Here is a 19,368-nt window from a genome sequence, read left to right as displayed (position 1 = left end):
GACTGTTTAAGCCTTGTCTGTCTGTAACGAATCTCAATTTTCGCAGCTGCTTGAAGTTTATAAAACACTCTCTCGTTAGGCATGCCATATGGTTGGATTCATTGTTTATCAATCAGGCGTTAACTTACTTTGTTTAGTTTTGGTCAAAATTTTCGTAAAAGATATCCAGCAACTATTTTTGTTGTTGCAAATTTATTAACTATCTAATCAAAGATGGCGAAAACAGAATTTTCGCGGTAAAATTATCTTTTGGCCTAGAAATCCTTCAGGACTGGCCTGCTACTGAAAGAATCCAAAATAATTTGATAGGTTTTGTTCAAAGGAATAAATTGAGATAGAATTTTAAGAGTAAAATTTTGCAAAAACAGAGAACTTCGGTGCACCGCACAGCCCTTGTGGGAGAAGTACTATAAAAACGATTTAGATCGTTCTTTGAGAGGAATGTGTGCATTGGTAACATTTAATGTCAAAAAAATGCAGGACGAAGATTTATAGATTTTAAACAATGGGGTTGGGTCAGTTAGAGTTTGATATCCGTGTCATCTTGGCATCAGGTAAGTCCCATTATACAAAGGACGCAGCGGTTAATAAAGAAAAGAGTTCAGTTGAATGTACGTTGAATGGTGATAGTGTTTTAACGACTCGTAAAAACCCTTCCACGTCTACAAACATAATTCTTCCAGTTATTTTTGCTGAAAAAACTAAGGCAACGTGCATCATTTGTAGCAAAGACTCAAAGGGTTTGCGACCTTTCAAATTCTGTCACGCGAGACTTTTGATTATTGCTAATATGTCCATGGTTGTAAATAAACGCATATAAAGAGCATGTACTGTATTAAAGAAAGTAAACTGAAAATAAAAATTAACTACAATGAACATTTTTTTTCAATCAATATACATCATGAGAACAAGAACCTAAGAGTTTACACTTGTCTGGCCTAAAATCAAGAAGTGAAATCGATATGTTTTTTTGTAAAGACAGAAAACATTACCGGACCTATAAATCAATTCAGTTGTTATTCGCAATAGAATCTTTGATAGCAACTTCCTGTCAAATGTCAGCTTGTTTTTTTTTAATTATATTTACAACAAAGCAGGAGGACATGTCTCACTAGTGAGCATTGCTCACAAATATCTTGTATATTTCTGATCCTTAAATATCTGTAATTTGTTAACTGGCGTTGAATTGCATATAACTTTAAAAAAGTGTATATTGAATACTTAAAGCTTTAATCATGGTTTAATATATTATTTAAAATTTAAAAAAAAATCAAGTCGTATCGTCCCCTTTCCGAAAATAACCATAGAAATATAATAATATCCTGATGCGCGAATGACTACTTTGTTCATGATTTGCATATCGAATTCAGTTGTATAAACTTAATATTAACAGTGTTACTTGTCGTGCTTGTGAGGGACACTACAGTAGATCTTTCTTTAGATAGCATCTTGCAATAGGAAAAAAGATGGTCAAACTGAAAAATGATACGTTTGACGTCGAGGACTGGAACAGTGAATACGCCAAGAGGTACCTAGTGAGCACTATATTACAGTCACTGTTTTTAGTCTTAGGATTCTGTGGAAATATGATGGTAATCGTCATTTACACCACCAGAATGAAATCGAAAAATGATGACAGGTACTTTATACCGTTTCTTGCTGGTGTGGATCTTTTGGGTTGTCTTGTTTCAACAACCTTAATTTTAATGAACAATAACCTACCGTACAAATATCCAAATTCTGCTATTTGTAAAAGTGTAAATGTAATGGCTTGTGGGCTTATTGTTGCTTCCGTATTTCTGTTGTTGGTCATATCGGTACAAAGATATCAGAAAATCTGTCGCCCATTTGGGTTTCAAATGACATTACACTTGAAGCGGAAAGTTGTAGCATTAGTGTTTACTTTAGCAATAACTTTCGCATTCCCAACGATCTTTCTGACTGAGAAAATTGAAGTCCTGCATCCAGTGACCAACATCACGGGTTATAGGTGTGGTCCTGTGCCTAATACTGAACAAATTGGAGAGACACATCTCGGAATTCTCATAACTGCAGAGCTAACCTCTGTAATTTGCATGTCCATTTTGTATTGCTTTGTTGCGTACACGCTGGTAACGAAATTAAAACCATCAAGAAAAATAAACAAAACAGAAATTGTGTCACGGACGACTCACTTTGAAATTACCAGTAATGATACCAAAACTACAAGAGTAACCGATAATACAACAAAAATGGACGACTTTGATAGTAACGAATGGGATCACACAAACATTGATGCAAAGAAAGGCAAAACATGCTCCGGAAAACATTATTCAATGATGTTTATGTCGATTTCGTTGGTCAGTATACTTTGCCTTTTACCACCTTGGGTATTTGTCTTGCTGGAAACAAAGAACAAGGCGTTTTGGAATAACTTAACGTACCAGGAAACCCAAGGATATGTAGTCATCCGAGGGCTTTTTGTGTTGAACTTTGTGGTAAACCCTATTATCTACGGTTATTTTGATTCCAAATTCCGAAACAATGTCGCACAGATATTCGCTTCTATTTTCAATTAGAAATTTAACAAATTCAAAATGCCGCACCGTTTGCCTGAGCAACAATGGTCGTAACTGTGATCAAGGCAGTTTAAAATAACTGCAATTTTGTATAGTATCATTTATGTATTAATTTTTCTCTACATATTTTTTTTATTAAATGTTTGCAGTATTTGGGCTTTAGAGAGTATGTTTCACTGTAAATAGGATTATTTACACTTTCTCACGAAACCTGCCTACTACGAGGGTCAATCAAAAAATACGAAGACAATGTGGCTGTCTATCATATATTTCTCATGAAAGTCATACTTAGCAGATAAATCTTTGCACCAACACTTATGTTATTGATATGCGAAGTTTTAGTCCATTTGATGAGGCGGTATTTTTGTTACCCCTTTTTAAAAACAACATATTTTGTCACCACGGCGCACGGTTACGTTCAAAACATGACGTCAAGATTAAACACGCACAGTTTATAGATATACCCCATCTTTATATCACGCTTAGTCTCTTGTGCCTTTCTCCTTACAAATTAAAAATGGCACTGAACCACTTAACATCTTATTTGCACACTTTTGTTCGAGAATCATAAGTTAGTTCTTCAAAGTTTTCATTTTCTAACCGTGTATCTCTTAGTTTACAGTAAGGATAACTCTGAACGTCGGTTTACGTTACTTATTTTTTACCAAATATTTAGAGATATTCTACTCTCTTTCGGACTGTTATATATTCAAAATACAATTACCACCACCCCCACAAAATCTATTACAGTTAAACACAAACTTGCGAATAATTGTATCGCCTTTTTCCTGTGTTAAATCCTTTTTGTTTGTACTTCTCGTTGCGCCGTGACGTCCGGCGTCGTCGATGCTTTTAGTCAATTCTAAAGAGGACTATCTGTCTTTAGTTACTAATATCTGTTCGACAAATCGATACATCCCGTCATTATTTGGTACATAGAATACCATGACTATACTTAATTTGAAGTTTCAATATTATTAGGTTTTTAGCCCAATTTAAAGAGATATAACTTTCAACATTATATGGTTTATTGTTGGCATAACACAAATTTTGACCGTGCGCCGTGACCTCATTTTTGCAGGATTAGATTCTAAATAATTCTTAGATATAGAGGAATTTATCAACTTTTTTTATTGCAAATTGTTTGAAACTATTGCTATATAATGTCTATCAAATTTGGTAATGATATGACGTGAAGTAACATAGCTATGACAAAAGTCTTCGTATTTTTTGATTGACCCTCGTAATACCATACATGATAAAGTTCATGAGGAAAAAAATTTTAACATGCGTTTATCAACTCATATGCAAAATTTTGTATTACGGTTCAATTCTACCCCCGGAATTTATTATTTAAACAAACTTTATCTACAATATAGTGTTTAACTTCTTTAATGCAAAAACGTTTTTCTTAAATTACCGTTAATTATCTCCCATTTTAAGAGGACACGATGACATTTCGTTTTAAAAACAAAAAACAAAACAAATTTCATTTAAAAAAAAAAGCCGGAGGACGGAAAGAAAGGGATCTGAAAAGCTGTTTAATTTTAATTTCAGCTCAGGTGAGCTAAACAGGGGAAAAAAACCAAAAGATACACAATATCAGATTAAAGATAATTAGGTATCGTTTTATATATTACTGAATAAATTTTAAATGTATTAATAAACTCTGCTTGTTTTACTGTAATATATATATTAACAAAATATAACTTCTTGAAAATTTGAAATTTTATTGAATCCTGCATTAACCATAAAGAACAAAGGAGAAAATTATTCGTTCCAATTATATTTATATCTATTTGAGATGACAAATGTGTACGTTCATTCTTTTTCAATGAGAAGATATTCTGTTTTTCTTAGTGTTGTTTTATTTTCTTTATCTATATATAGTTATCACCATACTTCTTACATAAAAATATAAATATTAGATTTGTCAAATTAAAATAGATTTTTAAAATGATAATTAATAATAAGTATAAGGAAATAGTTGATAATATGAGCTATTTTTAATATTCTTCATTACATACATTTAATATGATATGATACTTTTTCGAGGAAATAAATTATGTCCTGGCGGTTTAATAAAATTAGAATATTCTCCTGTTATCTAACAGGAAATAACATATATGACTTCCCTGTTTTTTTAATGTTGTAGAGCACTAAAAGGAAGAAATTTATTTAAATTAGGAGTTCTCTTAACAATCTAAAGTACATATTATGTTTGATGATGCTATGTTCAAGTTGATAATATTGTGTAGAAGTACAACCGATAAAGGCATATTTATGATTTATAAGTAATGCTGTATTTAGCTGTTAGTTATTTTTACTATATCATGTTAAAAGATTGCTATAAATAACATTCTGCAGAAACAAAAAGAATGAAAATATTCATAAAATAGATTACAACACTGCTGTTGGAAATTCTCTTCATCTCTTGCAATGTATTTATATCCAAAGTCTCTTTTTCAATGAATAATAAAAAACTTTTAAAACACGATTTCAAAATATTTCGACCGTGTTACCGGTCTTCATCAGTCGGTGTTTTAAAAAATATTTCGACCATGTTACCGGTCTTCATCAGTCGGTGTTTTAAGAAAACACCGACTCTTAAAACACCGACTAATAAAGACCGGTAACACGGTCGAAATGTTTTGAAACAGCGTTTTAAAAGTTTTTTATTATATATATATTATATATATATATATATATATATATATATATATATATATATATATATATATATATATATATATATATAAATGTGTGTGTGTGTGTGTGGAAGGGCGGATCGAAAGACAGAATCGCCAAAGAACTTTACCGATTCGTTTCAAGCAAAAATTCCAACTGATGTGAGAGTTTTAAATAAAATTCAAGATGGCGAAGATGTGAACCTTTTTTAACTAATAAGAAGAGGGTATATTTTTAATTATAAGAAAATTATATAATGTTAGGTGCCATTTGTTCATAACCTATTTACTTAAAATCTAAAACGGTCTACTTTCCAACTTGAACGCTGAACGAACGGTGTCTGAAAGTTGAGCTGGATTTTGTGAACGGTTAGCGCACGTACAACGCGAGTGCAGAATAAACGATGAACGCAAGCTTATTTGTTCGTACATGTAATAACTTCATAGCTATCCTCAAACTGTGTTTTAACACGTACACAAATGAAAAAATAGCACAGTTCAATTCTGTTTACAGACTAACAAAGTTAAAAGATTAATACGTGTATTTAAATGTTAGTAATGTTTTAGTATTTTTTTTTCTATCATGAATTCTAAGGCTTTTCGACAAGAATTCCGAGCTTTGTACGAAAAACCCTTTATGAATCATGTTGTGTAAAATAAATTTAAAGGTAGAATTAACGCCATCAAAGTTTACGAAGCATTATATATCAGTAATTGAAACATATCTGAAAAAGAGTATCCATGGCCAATCTAAAACAAACAAATAAAATAGAGCCGAGTCTATGCCTGGACGTGTTCTATCTTTAAATTATATAGGCATACTGTGGTTTCATCAGTATTCGTTGAATACCAATTTTCGTGGATTTCGTTGTTGAGTTGATCCATGAAATTAAATAATCATTGAAATGCAATTTCTATTAACATTTTGTATTGAAAGGGTCATTGGCCACGAATTTACGTATCCTTGAAACTGTGATTTTCACTTTATCCACGAAAATTGATACCCTTGAATATTAATGAAACCACAGTAGTCTGCACTTGATTTCAAACGCTACCGCTGTAGAAATCAATGACAGTCTTATTGAACTGTAGCGTATGAATACATACGACTCCAAAAATATCCAAATCGTTATTACCATTTAAAATCTCCATAGGACTTGATTCAACTCCCAGAAATCTGCAATTGCCGAGTATTTAACTGTAACACCGTTGGTATCTTCTATTTATTGACGAAAAAGTTGCAGTATGGCGTCGTTTGCCTTACCCCCGCTTATGAAGTGATTTACGATAAATGTTTAACGTAATCTGTATACGATCAGTTGTCTGACAGCCGTTTTATCAAAATCGCCGGACAGACCAGTCTGAAGGTGAAAAAGTGAAAATTCAACCCCTTGTTTCATCGAATAAGTATATTCTTATGAAGTATTACAAACATTAAACGTACTCGTCTTCTGTATTTTAGGAGGAAAACTGTTCCATCTAAATCAAGTTCATAGCTTGTAGTAATTACATAGGTGTCTAAATCGATAGTTTCAGAAATATACTAAATCAATTTCAAGAAGATAGGGAAATGAGATGTCGCAAATGCACATTTGGGTTAATCGAACAATCAATTACAACTCAATTTTTGACCAATTAAATGATTTTGATAATGTTATAATACAAATTTACAAAAGGACAATTCTAACTTTATACAGTTTTGAATATTTTGATAAACGACAAGAGGAAAATAATCCTAAAGTTTTGGTGGTATCGAGCCCACCACCAAAGAGGCCAAGTTCTATAAGGTAAACTAATTTCTGGTGCTCTTAACAACGGAGCCATTTCGGTCAAAACATGGTGCATTTATTTTAATGCTATATGCGTTTTTGGTCACGAATTTACGGACTTGTAATATTTTTCTAAAACGTTCAATTGTTGGGATAAAAATAAGTATTTTAAAAGTTTAATGGGCTATGTAGCAACCTCTAATGATACAACGTCCACTAATGATATAATGTTGCATTAGTGGTCAGGATGTTGACCACTAATGATATAATTTTATCATTAACGAACAACCTAACCGTCCGCTAATGATATAATTTTAGATTTATATCATTAGCGGTCAAAAACCGTAACCTCTAATGATATGGAAAAAAAATGAGAAATAAGGACTACCTTGACCACTAATGATACACATTTGCACACATTTTTAATTGCATTAGTGGATGGATTTGCAACCTTTAATGATATAATATGATATAATTTAATATAAAATTATATATATATATTTGATTTGATTTTCATGCGATACTGCATAAGAATTATTTTTTTATTATTTTTTTTTTGGTGGGGGGGGGGGCGTTATTTGATCATATACATGTATTTTGTCCTTTATTGTAAAATACACCATTCTGACATTACCCTGATATTTTGCCTTTTTACTTGAACTGAAATAGTCGCATACAGACAAAATGCATACCATTTATGACTTCGTCTGTTTACTTGAAGATCCAAATTAATTATCATTAATCAAAAAGGAGTTGTGCTAAATATTTTTAGTTGAAGAAAGTTTGAAGAAAACCAATTTTACGATATTAAAACATTATTGATAAACTTTTAGCGGGATTTTATTAACATGAAAAAGGTCCAATTCATAAGACTTATTTTGCCTGGTGCAGGCAGATAGCTAACCTTGCACAACGCAAACAAAAGTCACACGGGTTTCATATTTTATTTTGTGTGGAAACGTTGCCGTCATGAATAATATTGGTAAAAAACTACAACAAATAGAAATAACAAATAACTAAATAGGAAAATTTAGAATTTAACTTTATACCTTTAACTGTAAATTACTTTAAAGACCATAATGGTGTGCCATACTTTTAAGAATGTTTTATCTGTAAAATAAATTTCCATCTGTAACTATACTTCAAAAATACAATTTAATACTAACAAATTTGAGCAATTACTTCAATAAAAAAGACTTACTTAGTGGTTCGAGGCACGCATCTAACAAGATTGAAGACGATTGACAAAGTGAGACCGGACTGGTCAGTAAGGCTGACAGGAAGTGAGTGATTGACCAGATATAGTTAACTTGTACCAAAAATGATTACCGGGTATATTAAACTCAAAGTGGTTAGCTTGTAAAAAAAATATTTCTGAAGAATTTTAAAATTAAACCATAGACAACACAAGACTATTTGCTATTATGGTGTGTAGCACAATTGAATCACTAATTTATTGTTAAGTTGAATATGTGGGTTTGTTAATTAAACCTTAGAACAACAAAGAATATGAAATAATGTTGGTTGAATTAAAACTACTTCAACAATGGTGATTATGTCGGTGTAACAAAAAATGTTAACCCGGGTTGAAAATTGACCCGGGTTTGATAAAATTATATAATTAGTGGTCAACATTCTGTCCACTAATGCAACATTATATCGTTAAAGGACAGTGTATCATTATATAAATAGTGCCTGTTTGGGAGGGTAACAGTTGAAATTGACACCCCGAGAGAACCATTGTCAACCGACGCGAAGCGGAGGTTGACAATGGTTTTTGAGGGGTGTCAATTTCAACTGTTATCCTCCCAAATAGGCACTATTTATTTTATTATACTGAATGTCTTAATTTTAAAGAAATTTTTCTGCTTTTGTATAGAAATGACGTGAATTCTACGGCGAACTGTACGCGCATAAATTACGCGCATGTAACAATTCGTTGTGTTACCCGTTGCCAAGTGTGTTGCTAACGCTGAGGGTAATAGAACAAATTATCAACTGCGTCTAAACCAATCAGATTTCAGTATTTAACATGAAAGTATAATAAAAGAGGTTGCTACATACCACGTTTTCAGTCAAATGAAATATTAAATGATTGAAGTCAGAAAAATCAACCTTTGAAATGTCAAATTACCCAAGACGGCAAATATAGCGTATAGTATGAAACAGTTAAAGTTTTGAAACCGAAACTTTTAAGTACACACATGTACAATTAAACTGTGAAGAGCAAGTTACACTTCTGTTCAAAGACAGTTCAAAACTCTGAAGTCGGAGTCAATTTTCAACAGGGTCAGTTTTCAACGTGTCGATGTCCTTAAAAGTTTGAAAAATATTTTTCAAGCTGTTGAAAACTGACCCAAGGTATAATTTCACGACTTTTGGTATCAATTTTGCAACGTTGAAAAATGATATCCGAGTCAAATTTCAACCCGGGTCAAGATTCCTCGTTACGCCGGCGAATGCGTCATAAATGTCAAATACTCCCTAAACACACCCACGAAAAAGTTTCTGTGTAGTGTTTGTATCTGTATTGAACACAATATTTTTTTCTGTCAAATCAAGATAAGTAGCTTATTAATCATAATTTTGTTAATCTTGCAAGTTTAAGAAAAGTTATTGTTAAGTTGAATTAATTAAATAATCACTGATCGCGACTTGTCTGATAAAAATATGAAAACTGCTCATTATTGTGCTGTCAGTTAATTATCATGACTTCTCAAAATAAATTAAAGTTGAAGCGATTTACCGGAAATATAACATAAACGGCCGGTATTGGTTTGACAATCTTAGCAAACCACGGTCAACATGAACGATCATGGTGGAGATATATATATATATAAACGGACACCGGACCATGGCTTGAGACGATGTTGTTTGACATATATTCCTTTTAGCTCTATCTACACAGTTTAACAACAAGAGACAGAGTTCTTAGTCTTAATAACAAACTGTTGCTATCGGGAAAAAAACCCCAAACAAAAACAAAAATCCATATCGGCATGAATATCGGACAATATAAGAAATAATACATGGAGCTGAAATTTTTTATAAGATACAAAATAATTAGGTAGAGCAAATTCCATTTCAGAGACAGTTCAAAAACCTGTAGTTGGTCAATTTTCAACGTGTGAGGTCATCAGAGATTAGAAAAAAAAACTTTTTTGAGCTGTTGAAAAATGACGTTTGGTCGCAGTTTTAACGTTAGAAAAGCCCCCGCCCCTCCTCCCCCCCCCCCCGGCCCCCCAATATCCCAAATCAATAATCAATGTTGAAAAATGAAATCCGGGTATACATTTCACGACTTTTGGTCTCAGTTTTCAACTTAAAAAAGCCCCCCACCCCCACCCCCTCCCCGAATCAATAATCAATGTTGAAAAATGAAACGCGGGCCAATTTTGAACTTGGGCTAATATTCTTTGTTACAACGACATGATCCCTATTGTTTAAGTAGTTTTAATTCAACCAACTTTAATTGATATTCCTTGTTGTTCTAATCTATAATTAACAAACATATATATATATATATATATATATATATATATATATATATATATATATATATATATATATATATATATATATAATCTTTTATGATGTTATATCATTAAAGGTTTCAAATCCATCCACTAATGCAATTGAAAATGTGTGCAAATGTATATCATTAGTGGTCAAGGTAGTACTTATTTCTCAGTTTTTTTCCATATCATTAGAGGTCACGGTTTTTGACCGCTAATGATACAAATCTGAAATTATATCATTAGCGGACGGTTAGGTTGTTCGTTAATGATAAAATCATATCATTAGTGGTCAACATCCTGACCACTAATGAAACATTATATCATTAGTGGACGTTGTATCATTAGAGGTTGCTACAGGGCTATCACTTCCAAGTTTTCTTTTTATTGAAATCGGTTTGATTTCCATTAGACCTTACTTAGATTATAAAAATAATATGAAGCCCAGAGTCGCTCTGTAAAAGAAAGACATTGCATAAAGATCTAAAAATGACATTATTTTGGAGTTTTGATACGCATACACTGATTTAAATTATCACATTCCAAGTAATTAAGGTCTACAGATCGATGTTTTTTAAATATACATTGTTTTGAATGGTTTAAAAAGAAAAGCAAATCACATAAGTGGATATTTTAATTTTACAGTATCTTATTTGTTTTCATGCCTTATTTACCCATCTTCTTTTCTTACAAAAAAAAAATTCCGACAAATATCGCGACAATTTTTACATCATGTGGTAACAATATAAAGTAACTTGTGGTTGTTCTTTAGACAGTTGTAAATCCTTATGTTGCAGATCGATTAAGCAATATAATCAAAGCATTCTTTTAAAGATATTTACCGAAAGCTAAGTTGGTTAATATGTAAAGTAATTGTTAACATTCCACTGAGAGGTTGTAGGTATAACGCTACAAGGAAAAGGTGTGCAAGTTATTTATCCTTGATTATATATTCCCTATAAATAAGAAGAAAATGCATTCTTTCACTAATTATACCTGCTGACTACTGAACAGCGTAACGACAGGAATCATGAGGTGCCTGTTACTGCTTTGTGTGGTTTCAGTCAGTCTGTATATTTCTGAAGCCTGCACCTGTCTACCACTGCCTCCTAACGGATGCAAATCAGATTACTGTATGTCGTAAAAAGTGCTTGTATTTAGTGAAAATTTCAGTCTAGCAAAAGTATGGCTTAACGTGATGTATTGCTAAACAGGATGTATATTTTATGATTTTGATAGCGATTGTTGGGTGTGTACTCAAAGTCAAGAAAGTAGGTAAGACTCAAGCAGCCCAATTTATCTACACAGTAGCTGTTAGACGACTTTTTAAAGTAAGTAAAACTATAAATTTAATTGTCATGTATCTTAGCAAAATGTTATACTTATTTATCCACACTTAAGTGAATAAAGATTTGAATTTCTTTCGAAATGGAACTATCGTTTTACATTTTCTACATTTTTTTACTCAAATCTGACTTAACCGAAGAAAGTAACGTAACTTTGATTGATCAAATCAGGAAATATATGTAACACTGTGCCGGATAATTATGCTAGTGCCAAGGTGGCATTTTTGCACCCGCTTAAGGTGCATATATCGAAAAAATTCAAATATGCCATATGATAGACGTTTACAACCACCTTTGTTATCATTGTATCTCATCTGCCAGTTTAGATATTTACCTTTCAAAAGTAAATTCCTATAGGAAAATATTTTTTCCCACAGGAAAAACAATATTCCTATAGGTAATTTGAAATTTCCTATCGGAATACAAGAACTTCCTATAGGAATTTCAATTCTGATAGGATTTGATAAAATCCGATCGGAAAACTTAATATCCTATAGGAAAACTACATGTCTGAATTAAATTCCTACAGGAAATACCGTTCTCCTATTGGAAATATAATTCCTATAGGACTTTTTGAAAATCCTATAGGATTGTCAATATTTCCTGTAGGAGAATCAATTCTCCTATGGCAATTATCATTATCATGGGATATTAATTTGTAAAGGTAAATATCTCACCTGTCAGGTGAAACACACTGAAAACAAAAGTGGTTATATACTCTCTAGACAATGGTCTATCATTTGGTATGCATGCATTTTTCCGGAACTGCACCTTAAGCGGGTGCAAAAATGCCACCTTGACACTGGCATAATTATCCGGCACAGTGTTATATATATGCTATGAAGACTTTTATAAAATGAAAATAATTATCTGTTTCTACAATTGATTAAACGACAGGGCGCGAAGTATTCCAAGTTGAAACGGGGACGAGTCGTCACGATTAAATCAGCAGTGTCCAGCGCCGCTTGTGGAGTTTCCCTGAAACCCAAAGCAACCTATGTCATTTCCGGTAAATAAATTATTTCATTCTTTTTGGTAAAATTATTTTAAAACTAATGAAGCTTAGAAAAGAATACAAACTCCACAATGCAGTCAAGAGCTTTATCATACGATAATCATTCATTTTCTGTACAGGAAGTTCACGTGGAAACATTTTAAGAACCAACTCTTGCCAGTTTGTTAGATTATGGAAATCCATTCCATTGAAAAAGAGAAAATCCCTTTACTGCAAGAAACGTGAGTATTGTGTTAACACCAACGTTTGCAAAGCGAGTTCTGTGATTCCAATTAGGAATTAAAATTATTTTTGAGATGTAAAATGACGTACTTGTTTTAGTTTCGACATTTTTCAAATACCGGATAAATTAATAACATTCAGTATCTTTTTATGGAAATACCAGGTATTACACAGATTGCTTATTGTAATGCTGTCTCTGATCTTGTGCTCTTTGTAATAGTCCACCTATCTGAATGACCTCAAAAAAGATGAAATAAGTTGAAACCGAGAAACATTTTTGAAAGAGTCATAAATACTTAGTTACAGTGTTTTCAAGATCGATTATCATAACTGCTAATTTTAAAAAGTTAGTTCACACTTAAATAGATTGAAGATTTTTATCTTCACATTTACCTTCATTTCAGCGCAAGTCTATGGAAAAAAGCAATACATATTTGGCCGAAAACGTAATCAAAAAAGATATGGGAGACGCCAAGGCAAACGATACGGTAAAGGTTACGGCAGACGTCGCAACAAAGGTTACGGCAGACGTCGCGGAAAAGGTTACGGCAGACGCCGCGAACGATTTTGGAAGAATGGCGGGAGGAAAGGAAAGCGTTCCGGAAATAAAGGATATTATTAGTTAATTTGACAACAAAATATCTTATTGCAAGATTAGATGAGATATACATATGTAGAATAAAACATCTATAAATGCCTAAAAAATAGATTTTTTATGCCTCAAAAACAGGAGCTTAGTTGTGTATGTCCTGTCAATATGTTTGTGGCATTGTGTTTTACAGATATTGTTTTATAAGCTTTTTAATTAAGAAATAGTCTGTGACCCAAATCTGTTTCCTGACATGATAACCATTCTGTTGATACAAAACAATTCATCATAAAACGCGCCTTTATATATATTTTGCAACCAATAACATTAAAACGTAACTACTTCTAAATAATTTGTGAAGGACTAGGACAAAACACTCAGTAGTCAGGTCTACAAAAAAAGATCCGTTATTAGTTGTTAGAAAACATAGAAAAGATGTGAAGACATCGGAACCAAATGACATGAATTTTATCTTTGTCCTTTGATAGGCCCTGGAATATTAGCAAATGCTACTTTTTACATAGTCATCCACATCCAGTTTGATAATTACTACATCGCTTGCTAATGTACACCAGCCATTGTTCGAGTTTTCGTGGTCGTTATGACAACGCACTAGAGACGCCGTGAAGGAGCGGTTCAAACGCCAATTAACGCAAAAGAAACGTGAAGAGAGCGCGATGAACGCAGCAACAGCTCTTTGGGGTCGCTGTGTGAACGCAACCAAATAAAAAACACCTTGTTAAAACGCCGTGGAAGCGCACTGAGAGCGCTATAGAGACGCAGTGAGATCCCAAAGGACTCCGAGAGGTCTCCATGCAAGCGCAATTGACTTATCACTGCGTCTACACTGTGATTAGCTGCGTTCCTTGTGCACGCGAATGGAGCTGTCGTGGTGCTGTTGGAGACCTTATGGCGTTGTCACTGCACCTTACTACGCTTCTACGGCATGTTTATCAGAACGCAGAGCCACGGCGCGAACTTTGTGCATGTTTAAAGTGCGCGCCTTCGCATGACGTTCTAAAATGTTCTAGGTTATCCAACCGCGACGAACGAAGATACCGTTACGTTGGAACGGCGCTGTAGGAGACCCTACTGCGTTTACCTTGGCGTTTTACATTATTAAAGGACACAGCGCGATCGCCGTGAGGACGCAGCACTGGTGTGACAGGGGTTTTACGGAGACAGCCGGGCTTCTAGTTGAACGAGACTTTATTGAACTATATTGAATAAGTGTCCTTGAAAAACAATACTTCAAAAAACATTAAATCGAATTTATCGATTATTTTCAGGAACTTGTCAGGAAGTCTTGTCAGCGGTTACGATTTGTGTTAAGATCAAAACACGTCAGGCAATAAATTAAACCTGAATGTTCAGCCTCTGCGACGACAATGAATGGAAACTGTTGGTGGACCGACCGACCGACAGACAGCAACAAAGTAATATGCCCATCCTTCTTCGAAGGGGGCATAACAAATAGTAGACACAGAAAGAAACTACGATCAGAGGCATACGCTAGCAGACGCTAGATGTGTATTTGGAATATACAGGGGCAGGAATTACAGGCAGTAAGGCGGTTAAATAAAAGACTGGTCTGATTACTACCTAAATGCATCAAGTGGACCCCAAAAAGCAAACCCCGTGTGGACTAAAGGAAACCCTGAGTGAACGCAAATTTCAAAGAGCAGACCCATAGTAAACCCCGGAAGTACACCCGGGGATTAGTTGGGGTCTGCTGTTGTGTTATGTTGTTAGGTACTGTATCTTTAAGCGAAGGACCAAATTCGAAGCCATATATCGGGTCAATCCTTTCATGTAAGAAATTCATAATCAACAGCCGAAGAAACCAAATGGTAATCGCACTAAATTAAATGAATTTCTAATTTCTGATATACAAGTTGTGCAAGGTAAAAAGGTTGGTGGTGGTCTCTCACGCCATAATGCAACTGAGCAAATTAATTGACGGCCAGCTACTCACAATGTATTTGTCGAAAGAAATTACTAAATTTTTCAAACTTGTTAGCTTTAACTATTGAAGATTGTTTAAAAGATTTAATTATTTACATGTACGATCCAGAGTTTTATGAATGATAATTTAATTATTACCTTCATAAATTTAGATGTTGGTAATAAAGTTAACTTTTAAAGTGTTTTGAAATATGGATTATCCGAAGCAAAGTGCTTTACAAAATACTTGTGTATTAAAATATAAATAAAAAAAAACAACTAAAGAGGATTTTGATTATATTGACGTCGGCACCTAGTTGTCGCGCCGTATTATGTTGCCTTTGACTTGCACGAGGTTAAGGTACTTTACTACACAGAGCTGTATACTTTTTAAGACACTACGTCACAAAATGGCGATTTAAATGTTTTGTTAAACTGTTTGTATCAATCGATTCAGATGTGTATCGTCATAGCTCAGTTGTTAAAGTATTATGCTTGTGAACTGCAGATCATTAGTTTGACTCCACCTGGAGCTTTTGTTCATGTTTACTGAATGACATTTTTGAAAAATTCTTATCCATCATGCTTTCTATCAAAATCAAGTAATACTCTGCCGAGTTGAGAAACTATTTCAAGGTTAAGTGAGGCACCTTAAAGAATATTATGTATTTCCAATCAAGAGACGATGTTTGTTTGACAGAATGTTGTGTACACATCATCAAAATACAAGTAATTAAGTTTGAAACATAATGCTTGTCAAAATATTTTCGTCATTCCTTTTACTTTTCAGTTTTCCTTCAAACTTCTAATATGATGACAATGATTTATCTGTTTCAAAATGGTAATAAATCATTGTAAAATCTTTAAATTTTCTAAAATTATCAATCAAACCTGAAACATACAAGCTTTAAACTATTTTTCTAAGAAAAAGCCAATTATATGGATGTCGACTGTATTTAAAACAATAACATATGAATCTATTGAGATCGTTCTGGCATCTGTACGTAAGAATGAAGGCTGTTGTTATCTTGTTTTCCGTTTTAACCCTTTGTGTGGGATACGCTCATTGTTGCAGATGTGATATGATCCCAACCAACGGATGCAATTCGGATTTTTGTAAGATTGATTTTCTTCCATAATTGATAAATAAATTTTACGCCATAATTGGTTGTTAATGATAAACTTTTCAATTAAAAGTTAATAATTATTTAAAGAATTATGGTAATGAAACTAACTATGCCTTTAATTTCAAGATGGAATGTGTTTGGTCCTTTCTTTCTGACAAAAAAGCATTAAGTAATAAATATGTTTGAACCGCTTTTGGTAAATTGGCTTATTTTTTCAAATTTTTTGTTAAGTTGTGTGAAGAAAAAAATTTTATGTAATGTTTTTTGAAACGTTCTGTAGAAAATCAATGAGATTAATTTAACGACTATTATCAGATTTTCTAAAATCATAATCTTATTGAATGTGTTTGTCTGCATTATTTAATAAATTACGAGATCAGTATCTATTGTTTTAAACTTTTGCTGTTGAATTTTTGGACCTTGGATCTACTGTAAGAAAACAAACACGCAAAGAAATAAAAAATTTGACCTCCTTAGTTTGTTTATAGGTTGTTTTAAGGTCAGACGACACGTTCCTCGAAAATCTTTTTTGTATCTCCTCATAATAAAGAGTTCCAATAAAAAAATATTAATTTTACAATTAAATTAAAAATGATTAAAATTTAATTGTTTGAGGTTGTCTGTCTAGATGGCCGAGTGGATAGAACCGTGGTCGCTCACTGCCAGAAGCGTAACGGTTCTTGAAGTCGTGAGTTCAATGCCCCACCCCGGCCGAGATAGAGTTCCAATATAGTGAATGTTGCTCTGCTGTATATGTATTTGTTTTTATATCAGCAATTCAAGTGTATTTTCAAGAAAATTATATAGGGAATTGCATAATCTAGTATTTTACAGAAATGCCTGGTAAGGTACCATAATTTTTTGCAAGAAAGCTTGTTTAAATAGTAGTAAACCATCAACAAATTCCTGGAAAAAATTATATAAAACTGAGGACCATGTCATCTGACCTTAATTGTTCAAATTTAAAAAAAAAGTTTGGTTTGACACAGGTTTCCAAAACAATGGGTCTTCCTAAAATAAAATGTATTTGGTATGTGAAGGGCTGTTACACGTGTTTATTCAATTAGATATTCCAAGTGAGCTGTCCTTTCAACTTCAGTGTCTGATGACTTGTCAAATTTTTAAGCTTTCCGAGGTTATGTGCTCGGGATGCAGCCACGCGGAACCCCTCCAAACGATGAAAGAATATATACTGTCTTTGTTGACCAGGTGTATAAGGTAGGTCAAAACTTTTCGGAAATGAAATATGAATAAATGCATTTCGCTGCTTAACTACGAAAGCTCTGCAACAAAACTGCTTACAACTTTGAGATTTCAACACATGAGATGATAATGCATTTTTTCTTAAAATGGAATTACTGTGAAATCCTCTTCAATAAATTACCCAAAGAAAGCAAAACTAAATGTTAGCTGGTACACAGACTTTGGATGATGTAAATCACTCGGTATTTATATCACAATGACACTTTGGAATGATATGAAATTAATTCTAATGGTGAGTACGTACATATACAGTTAATGAATATATTTATTCGATAATGATCCAAACAGCACACAGAAATGTACAAACCCTGAAACGGGCTACCACATCAGTTGCACGGTTCGGTTCGGTACGCTTTATGGAAGGTACTTTTCGCACGTTACATTTCAATATGTAAACGGTATGGTTCGTTTTGTGAACGGTACTTTTCGCTTCTTGCACGGTACGCTTATAATTAGCTGAAAAAATAGCTGCACGTTTTCTGAACGTTTTGCGTGCTCTATTAATGAGGTGGGTGTGGCCTGAACGCTTTCTTAAATTTGTCCTATAGACTTGAGCAAGATGGTGATTTTGAGAAGCATTTTTTTCTGTATCTATATAAGGTATAATTTCATTCTATATATATAAAATTAGAATTTTTATCCGTTCACCCATTTTTAGTCGTTAAGGTTACCAAGCGATAAAACTATAGGCTATGATAAACGTGATGATTTTAAATTTTTCAATAGTCATCTTCCCTTACTTATGTAGCAATATACTATGATCATCCCCTCTTATTTCGTTATGCAAGAGCTCAATTTACATACGAACGAATTCTGAAACGAGTGAGGCTTCTAAAAACAAATTATTGGAACAAAATCATTGTACGCAAGTTCTTAAGGTCGATACAATGACCTTGTCAGCAAGTACAATGTTTCATTAAGACACAAGTTGACTGACGTTATTCATACTTGTTAGACCATTATTTATATCTCGAACGGTTTCTTCCGTCTTTTATGATCACGACATGAACACACGGCAGGTGATGCTTACTACTCCTAGGCACATGGGACTCCTAATATAAAGAGAACTTAAGTCTAAGACAGTGCTTAAGTAGGACTTAAGTACATTCTTATACCTAATTCCGTAACTAGAAGACTGCTTAGCTAGGACAATTTTCCCTAAACTTAGACTGCCGAAAGAGGTGGATTAAGTTTGTTTTAAACAAATGTAGAAGTTTATTTGTTAATTATTTCAATTCAGCATGTAAATACAGTGTATTTATAACATAATTTAAACAAAAGTATTATCTTGAAATTCACCTATATCAATGTTTTGATTTAATTGAAATAAACA

General features: G+C 33.1%; 1 protein-coding gene across 1 annotated transcript; it reads left to right on the top strand.

Moving 5' to 3' along the window:
- The first annotated feature begins 11,502 nt into the window (after positions 1-11,502).
- LOC128161557 (metalloproteinase inhibitor 3-like) lies at positions 11,503-13,817 on the top strand. The gene is made up of 5 exons (XM_052824867.1): positions 11,503-11,662; positions 11,769-11,860; positions 12,773-12,884; positions 13,010-13,111; positions 13,517-13,817. The coding sequence occupies exons 1-5, from the start codon at positions 11,560-11,562 to the stop codon at positions 13,732-13,734; spliced, it is 627 nt and encodes a 208-aa protein (XP_052680827.1). The 5' UTR covers positions 11,503-11,559; the 3' UTR covers positions 13,735-13,817.
- The last annotated feature ends 5,551 nt before the right edge of the window (positions 13,818-19,368 follow it).

The sequence above is a fragment of the Crassostrea angulata genome, chromosome 8 (genome assembly GCF_025612915.1).
Source record: "Crassostrea angulata isolate pt1a10 chromosome 8, ASM2561291v2, whole genome shotgun sequence".
In the NCBI taxonomy this organism is placed as follows: domain Eukaryota; kingdom Metazoa; phylum Mollusca; class Bivalvia; order Ostreida; family Ostreidae; genus Magallana; species Magallana angulata.
The sequence above is the reverse complement of the archived record's forward strand: the minus strand, read 5'-3'. Positions and strand labels throughout refer to the sequence as shown.

Coding starts and splice junctions, on each gene's coding strand:
- LOC128161557 (XM_052824867.1), top strand. CDS start 11,560: ATGAGGTGCCTGTTACTGCTTTGTGTGGTTTCAGTCAGTCTGTATATT. Junction 11,861..12,772: donor CTGTTAGACGACTTTTTAAA/GTAAGTAAAACT, acceptor ATTAAACGACAG/GGCGCGAAGTATTCCAAGTT. Junction 13,112..13,516: donor ATCCCTTTACTGCAAGAAAC/GTGAGTATTGTG, acceptor CCTTCATTTCAG/CGCAAGTCTATGGAAAAAAG.